We start from the raw sequence: 8,893 nt of genomic DNA on the forward strand, positions 1-8,893 counted from the left end.
ACCGCGCACATACGAATGCGGACGGTGGGATTACTATAGTACTTGTGACGTCACGGACAAAATGCAGTAATGATTTCAGCCCAGCTGTTTCTCAACTTGAAAGGAAATATACAATAAAATGCCAGTGCAGCCGCGATGCGAGTGATGTGTCACAGCTTCTGTTGATTTCAAATGCACGCACTTCTAACAGCCGACACTTTTATCACGCTGGTTGCATCGTGTCGGCTTCAGTGAATGTGTAGTATCGTTTGCTGACAACGCCTTGAGGATTTACGAATAGTACTGCACCCTAATTTCATCCCGCAAGCTTTTTTTGGTTGTGTTTTTGTTTGTTTCGTCAGCACGGTTTGTCATCCGGCAAATTATGGTGTTGTGCAGTCCTTCTACGCAGAGAAGCTTGATCAGTGGCCTGTAGAGCCTATTATCTATAATTAATGGTTCGTGGTCTGCGGGTTTTTGAACACAGATTTTTGTGGGACACGCCTTGACAGTGACGCTTTTTTTAAACCGCATAAAATGTTGAGCACCATGCGGATAGCACTGTCGTACGCATCATGCGCTCTAGCTCTTAGAAAAAAAAATGTGAAAAGTAATACTCAAATTTGTAGGTCAAGGCAGCACGTTATAAAACCACCCCGACAAAGGCGTCGTGTTCAGGTACTAGAACCAATTCCATTTATGCATTGAAAGCGAGTGGTGCATTCCTTGTTGCAGGCACGCTGAGCAGTCGCTCTGTACAATTTGTAGCCATGACAGTGCGAATGCAACAAGTGTGGCAACGTGGTTCGTGGCATGACAGCAAACAAAGCAAAACTGGTGTCATTTGAAGCGGCGTGTCCTTCGCTATCTTTCATACTGTCCTACCTGAGGGAATACTGTGTAATAGTATTGCAAAAACAAAGGCACCTTTTCTTTCGCTGAACAGTCATTCGAGCAGGTGACAACAGAACGCGCTACACCATGATGCATGACGTTCACAAGTGCAGAGGCTTGAATGACAACATCTTGACAATCCTAACAGTACATCGGAAGCTTGCGCTGTCTGCACTGTCGCATACAATGCTCACTGGCCCACGTGCAAGAAAAAAAAAAGAATGTAGAAGAAACTGAGCATCCGTTCCTGTGACACAAACAAGTCACCCCTGAGCATGAGAACCCCACACTAAAATTGTCACTTCCCGCGCTATTACGTTACCATAAGTGACGTCATACAGCCATAAAATATGAGACGGCAGGCAACCGAAAGCCCACGCAGGGCGGTCTTTTGTCACTCGCCATTTGCACTCGCACAGTGTGTGATAGTTCGCACTAGATGAGAGAAGCCGTTTCGGCCAGCCGAAATTGCACAAACAGAGAAAGGCTACCAAGACCCACAATCCGAGCATCGAGCATGCTACTCCCGCGCGCATCGTCTCGCTCGTGCTGTTAAAGCTACAGTTACATGACTCGAAAATGCCCCTACACGCATCCGATGCTCCTATACATTGTCCTGCGTTTGTCTTCTCCTCCTCCTTCCCATGAGCGCCGTTTTCCTGATCGCAACCTCTGGGTGCTTTCTACCCGTTCCCTCCAGGTACATTAGGTGGCGAATGCTCAGCCCTGCTGGCTGTGAGGCTTGGAGCTGCTCGAGGCGGCTGCTGCGGCGGCCTTGTAGATCTGCTGCTGGTGGTAGAGGGGGTACCGCTGGTTGGTGGTGTGGTACACATGCTGCTGGGGCTGCTGTTGCTGCTGGATGAAAATGGAGTAATCAGAAAAAGAACGTCGCAGTTTCGCCCGAAAGGCGAATCATCGATTGCGATAGCAAATTGGTAGAGAGCCATACGAAGTAACGATAGTACTTTGATCGGCCGTATCTACTTGTAAACATTCGCTTGTCAACTAAACTAACAAGCATAGTGTCAGCGCGCACAGCAAACATGAACACATCGCACTCGATGACCGCGGACACTCGCTGTCAAAACGCTGGCGCGAGGAAACGCCGCAGCAGCGCCCAGCGAAGTGACCTTCGGGCTGCTGACTGAGCGCCGAGAACACACAAACTTGCGAAAGCTATCAGGCAGTCATCCGCTGTCGGGAGAAACACTAGGAGATCAGTCGGAATACACCTATATTCACAAAATTTTACTTATACAAACAATTAAAACATTCCCTTTGCACAAAAAAATGAGGGCAGCTTGCACTAGTGGTGCAAGGCTGAAGAAACAGCGTAGCTGAGGGGCGACCAAGGTTTGCGAAGTTTTGCTAAGTTTTTGGTATGTCATAGGGGTCCTCGATTATTTTTTTGTGTGATTTAAACCTTGAACTACCGATAGTTTAATTGCGATATATTCAATGCAGCATTTTCATTTGAGACGTTGGTGGCTAAACTTTAATAATATTCCAACACCTAATACATACAGTCGCTGAATAGCCTTCTAGCTGAAGCTGCGAAGGCACTTTTGTCTTTCTCGAGGGATACTGGCCTATGTGAACGCCTTTGACTTGCTCAGGCCCTCCGCGTGCGTGCGCGAGCTCACCGAGTCCTCCCCCCCTCCTCTCTCTATCTCATCTTTCTATTCCCTCTTTCCCGTCCCCCGGAGTAGGGTAGCCAACGAGACGCATTTCTGCTTAAAATCCTTCTATTTTCTCTTTCTCTCCTCCTCCTCCTCCTCCTAGCTGAACGCAACATCCTTTTCCAAATTGGCAGCCACACCAATGACACGTGTCCTGACGTTTCTTGCGGAGCAAGTTTAAGGGCAGACAGGGATGGGAAAGAGGGGGGGGGGGGGCGTAGGGGGCTGGAGCGCTTTTTGTGGGGCGGAACGCAAATGATGTTGAGCACAAAGAGGGCCCGTAGGAATAAAGCAATCGGGCATCATGTTTTCTTTTTTTTTCTATTACAAAGCTCGTGTTTTTTTATCAGTTCAATATTTAACATTCAGCAACTGATAATAACGAAAGGTACATGAAAAGGTATCAATAATTATCGCAGCATTAGGTAGCGAGCTTACAGCTGCTTGCACTTTGTGCTTATCTTGTACTCGCAGGCCAAGAAAGTCCATGAAAAGTGGGTCATCGTGCCGAATAACGAGGTTCCTAGGTGTAATTGACGAGCACTGCAGTTTCTTGCAGTTTTCTCCAACAATTCCGCCTCTATTTCCCATGCATAGCTGGCTGTTTACAATGTGTACTTCCGCAATAGCTATATCTTCTAATCAGAGTACATGAACCTCGTTTTGTGATTATTAGCGTGCTGAGTGCGCGGTTACACCTCCTTGCGAAGTGGCAGCCACTTGACATTCCCGTGGGCGTCCTCCAAAATTGCGTTCGGTTTAATAAAGCTGCACCTCAAGAAACCTCATCCGTGGAAAAAAGAGAGAACGCGATTATGGTCACCACGACCTATGTTTACGCCTTCGTACTCCCACTTAACGAATGCACGTTATAACTGAACCTAACACTTGAGTGAAGAGGAAGGCTTGACACGCGCTGTTAAATACAACTGCGTGGCCAATACCCATCAACATCAGCCTGAATCTATTGATTCTTCATCTCTTAATTTGACGCAACGGTTTAATATAGGGTGTAGCTTAGGCCCAAAGTGGGGTCAGCATGCGAAGGCTGACTCGCGCCCTTTCTTTCAGGGTGAGAGTATCTATTTTCAATCGTCATTAAACTCCTGCAGAAGCTTCGCTTCCTTCCAGCAGTGCTACACCGACGAGGGCAGGTGGCAGATCGAGCACATACAAAACAAGCCCACAAAGCTGACAAACTCGCTTGGTCGATCTCGTGGTGGGCGTGAACGCACATGCAGTGGGGCAGAGGCCACTTGACGAGCCATTAGCGACGAGCTAGCTAGGTGCTTGCGAAGAAGTTTTCGGGGTACTCGGGCGCCGAAGTCACGCTTGGGCGACTTTCCGTAACCCGTTTACCCCAATAGGTGCCACTCCACGAAAGCTGGGTCAACGAAGGGCGTGAAGCTTTCCCACATTGCTGACGTTAGAAGGCTTGGAAGCATTGTTAGCTGTACGGCCTTGTTTCTCAAAGTAATCGCGTAATGGTCACAATGTGACCAATCAGATAGCAGAAAAAAACGAGAAAAAAATGACGAAATTAAAACTGTTGATCTCCTCAGCGAAGATGTACAGATCGCAATTTAGACTCTTGCAAGAAGGTAAAATACATAAATATTGTATTGCGCAAGATGGTTAGTATTAAGCCTCGAACATAACATCTTGGAAAGAGCACGAGCGTGATTTACTTTCTGGAAGCTTTATCAACCTTTTATCTAAAGGAATAAAACAACTAACGACGACAGAATAAATTTTTGCACAAAAAGCGAAGGAAGTTAATTTTATTTGGGAAGAAATGGCTCGTGGCCCGGAAGCAGGGACCGGATACGGAGAAGAGGTGGTGGGGCAATCTTTACCACCACCGAGGAATACAAGAGGCTCCGAAGAACTTCACGTCTATGTTCAATGCGAAAACAAAGCCTTCTTACTAAAGGAGGAGACAACCAATGTTGTTATGGAGGATTTAAGCTTTCCTTTTGCTTAAAACTGCCTCCGCTGAGCCATGGTTCAAGGCATTCTTATATTATACGAATATTTCAGGACTTTCAGACGAACAATAAAATCCTGTCATACAACGTGAAAATAATATTTGCGCTTACTCTGTCACGTGCGTGCCCATTACCTTACTACCACCGTCTGAATAGAGCAGCGGTTTACGGCTAAACACTCTGTTGCGCACGTGGAATAATCTTGACGTAATGCTACTTTTCAAGAGGGTATCCGACACAAGTTGCCATTATGTAATCGTGCCAATGATGGCGTCACTTACAAACTTTGAGTGAGATATAACATTTTTCGCCAAATCTGCTTCCTATTTTTTCACCGCAGATTTCGGATTTCCCTTAGATACGTATAAAGTCATAACAACAGGGTATAACAGAATACGCTGAACTGAACCTCGATCTTGGAATGTCCACACCAGTGGGAAATGAGAAACTCCACTAAACGTAGGTATGATGGACGCTGCTAAGCTGACAAGTGTTTATATACCATCTGTGATTTCAGGGGTCGCCACCCAGTTCGTTTCGGTCATCTCGTTTGCGACGCGCTTTGAGACATCTCACGGCAGGCCTACGGTCATGCTCTGTTATCTAGTGACCGTACCCTTATGGTCAAGCGCATTTGAAGCAGTACTATTTTAATTGATAGTTCGTCGTAGGAACGAGTCGAAACCGAAGCGCGTTCTCTGAATAGCACTCACCACATCGTACTTGATGTTCGCTCCGTCGAGCATCTGCATTATCTCGAGCACCTCGCGGGGCAGCTCGGTGTAGCCGTGGCGCTTGGCGAAGCCGAACACGTTGGGTATCTGCGACACCACCGAGGGCACCATGCGCACCAGGCTGACGACGCCGGTGGCCACCAGGAAGGGCACCACCATGTTCGAGATGAGCGGCTCGAAGCGCGACAGCATGCCCGTGCGCCCGGTCACCAGGTCGTCGCTCTTCTCCTTGATCGAGGCTAAACTGCGGGCCTCGATGCTGAGCAGCAGGGGCACCAGTGACAGGCCGCACAGGCAGAGGAGCGTCTGAGTCTTCATGTCGGCACACACAGAAACCTGCAAAGGGGGCGCACTAAGTCAATTCGTTTCAAGAAAACGTATTGAAGTCGACGTGATTCGTGGTAGCGCTGGCTTGAGATTGATTTTGTTGTTGCTGGTCATAGAAGCATCGACACATGGCCGAATAGTGACGCGACGACAGAAAAAAAAAAGTATATATGTATAGGAAAAGCGAGAAGCTCGGTTGCGTAATTGCTGTGCCGGAGACTGGTTTCGACTTCAGCATTGAGGTACCAAATAAAGGAGACAGACAACTGACTTCCGAAGAAAAATGTCCCATGCGCTCTGCTCCTATAGCTGTGGCATGTGCTCCACATGTGCATTGGTGCGCCTTAGGATGAGTGCCCTGAGGCGGAAGACGTTAAGAAACGCGAGACATAAGCCCGATGTACTTGAGAACTGCACACGTTATGCGATAAACAGCAAATTCCCCGGGTCATTATGGCAGTTTCTGCGCAAACTGCAAGCTTTGCTTCAGCCTTCCCATCCCTCGGGTTAAAGAACAAAGAAGCAAAAAAATATGCATATAAGAAAATAAGGACAAGAGGCGGACGGTGAAGGTCAAGCTAGAAGGGAACGATTATGAAAATTGTTGTGCGCATAAAGACTGATAAAGACCTTTCTTCGATACTGAAGTCTCAGCCGCTGTTGTGTCGGAGAGAGTGAAAGATGAGAGAGCAAATGCACACATAAAAGCGAAGAAAATTGCGGATGGCTACCCTGTGTGCAGGGAGGAATGCGGGAGCGCCAGAGTGAGTGAGTGAGTGAGTGAACTTTATTGGGTCCACAATAGACGCGAGTAAACTCGACGTCACCTGGCTAGGCCCACTCGGGGACCATCAGGTCAAACCTGATGGCCCTCTCGCGGGCCCTCTGGACTGCCAGGATTTGAGAGGTCCGAAAAAAAAAAAAAAGCTAGCACGGTTAGGAACGGGTGTCTGCCCATAAAGATCTGCACTATAATGTAAACTTTAAGCTACAAGGACATCGAGAGCTCACTGTTTTGAGTACGGTCTTGGCCCTGACATTACGAAAACCTGGTGTTCATGTAGCAGTGGCAACCATTACATGAAGACCAAAACAGCAGTGTTGAATCATTCCCCTCGCTTAAGTACTTGGCGGTTCATGCTTGTTTTCAAGTGAAATTTCACGTATGTCTCTCAGCTTTCATATCCGGTGTGCGCAGTGTTTGATGCTATGTGCGAGTGTTGTATATAGTCGTACGGACCAGATGTGCACGTCTAATAAACCTTAAAAAAAAGACAGTGGAGACCCCTCCCATTTCCTCCCTCCGCTCTTTTTTTTAGTCGCTTGCTTAGAGGTATGTTTTAACGCACACACTTCAAGCGTATCCTTGAAGGATACAACATCTCTAATTTGGAAGCTTCCCTATCCACGCTGCAAATATTGCGCGACTGAAAATCAGATAATGAGGTAAATGAAGGAAGCGAGTTTTGTCATATGCGCGACCATATATTAGCTGAATAAAGCTTGATATGACACAGGGTGGAGGTCGAGAAGGGAAGTGGTCACATGACCTTGACAATTTTGAAGCCACAGAACCATATGCTTATGGAGAATGATGAACAGCTGATAACGTTCAATTTTAATTTGCAAGTACTCTCGACGCGCTACTATTTGAATCTGGCTTACAAAGGCTTGTGCATTTTAGAAATACACCACACTAACTACTCGTTTCCCTCAGAAGCTGGATTTTATCCAGCAACGGTTCATCTGACAATGGTACTGCGATGAATGTTCAATTTGTAATTATATCACTGGATGCGATTCTATCCTCAAAGTGAGGCTGTCGCAGAAAAGAGACGTTACAGCGTTTGCCGGAATATAATAGCGCGCTATGTCATGCGAACAAAGAACACACTTTTCAAAATTTGTGTAGATCAATAACTTTTAAAGACCCTAATTTTTTTGCGTGCTTGGCGAACGTGCGCAGGAGCCTGAACACCCTAGTGCATTTTGCTGTAATACTTGAGATTGTTGTACTTTCTAAACTATGCATATACTTACACGCACTGCGCTTTCTATTAGGAAGTATTTGAGCTCCTTTAACCTGGGCTATATTAGAAACACCACAGAGCAATAGCCTGGATCATATGCGCGGAACAAATCCACACGAATGCACGGATTTGAATGGAATTCGCGTTTCCTACACCATATCACAGATAAACGAGCGCAACGTTGAAAAGGTCATTTCCTCATAACCCGTAGAATCGCTTTTATCGCTTACGACATTTTTGATAGACTAATCCAGGCGGTAAGCTCGAGGAAGTGCAATGCATATGCAAGGTTTACACAGAGCTTATGCACTCCGGATTGCTTGAAAAACTTTGTGACGGTTTTCAGCCGAAGTCGCAATGCTCCTGAGTCCCTATAAGCTCACGAATCGACTTTGCGTTTGAGTGGCAGCATTTCCCTTGAGCGTATGTTGAGTAATTTTTGTGAATGACTGAGACAACGATCTAAGGAGACAGGGCCCACTTGAAATGCGAGAGGTTATCTGAGGCTCAACATTTTAGTAGCTTCTTGCGATGATTCTGTGAATGCCAATGCCTAGAAAACACCGACTCGAAAAAGGATGCTCTAAAATTGACTGACAACTTCGCAAAACATTTTACCTTGTACTTGTCTCACAAATGCGACAAGCTCGAAGTGAAAGGCATGACTGCACGTCGGGGTGCATTGATCTGTGCTCGTGCAATCGACCAACTAGGTCACCCGATTAAGCATTCCATATCCAGGGCACGCGTCTCGCCAACATCGCTCTGCTGTGCTTACTTAGAGTTGCATAATACTGTTCAATTAAGTCTCGCTGTGGGCCAGCTTTCTTTACTAACTTTCACAGATTGAGTAGTTCTTTAACCAGCATAAAGAAAAGGATAATAAATTTAATCTTCAACCACAGATCAATACCGACCGTGTGAGTGATCTCGCCGAGCCCACAATTAGGTACGCAGTGACGTCTTACCTGAATTATTCGGAGATCTCGACGAATCCTTCTCGTCTCCGGGCGCTTATCCTCTCGTGCAACGGCGACGAAGTTCTCTCGTGCCTTTGAACTACGTCGCTGGCGTCTCCTCCGGTCACTGACTTAATGGTGCGGTCTCCGAACGAGCAGGTCTGTAGGGATGCGACGTGTCTCGCAAAACTGTCTCGTCCGTTACGGGGGGATGTCGGTCAGATTTGGAAGGTCTCGTATCGGGCGCAGTGGCCTTTTAAGCGGCCTCGCTCTCTCCACACCTCCTCTCCTCTCTTTCTTTCT

The 8,893-nt window shown here is 46.9% G+C and overlaps 1 protein-coding gene across 1 annotated transcript; it reads right to left on the reverse strand.

The window, feature by feature from the left end:
- Nucleotides 1-1,593: 1,593 nt before the first annotated feature.
- On the reverse strand, nt 1,594-5,592 carry LOC119440339 (uncharacterized). The gene is made up of 2 exons (XM_049662875.1): nt 5,254-5,592; nt 1,594-1,728 (listed from the first exon to the last, which is right to left on the reverse strand). The coding sequence occupies exons 1-2, from the start codon at nt 5,590-5,592 to the stop codon at nt 1,594-1,596; spliced, it is 474 nt and encodes a 157-aa protein (XP_049518832.1).
- Between the last annotated feature and the right edge of the window lie 3,301 nt (nt 5,593-8,893).

Source organism: Dermacentor silvarum, chromosome 2 (genome assembly GCF_013339745.2).
Source record: "Dermacentor silvarum isolate Dsil-2018 chromosome 2, BIME_Dsil_1.4, whole genome shotgun sequence".
Taxonomy (NCBI): Eukaryota; Metazoa; Arthropoda; class Arachnida; order Ixodida; family Ixodidae; genus Dermacentor; species Dermacentor silvarum.

Excerpts from the sequence above, each read along its gene's own strand:
- LOC119440339 (XM_049662875.1), bottom strand. The coding sequence starts at position 5,592 with ATGAAGACTCAGACGCTCCTCTGCCTGTGCGGCCTGTCACTGGTGCCC. Across the intron at positions 1,729-5,253 it reads CGAACATCAAGTACGATGTG|CAGCAACAGCAGCCCCAGCA; the intron begins GTGAGTGCTATT and ends ATTTTCATCCAG.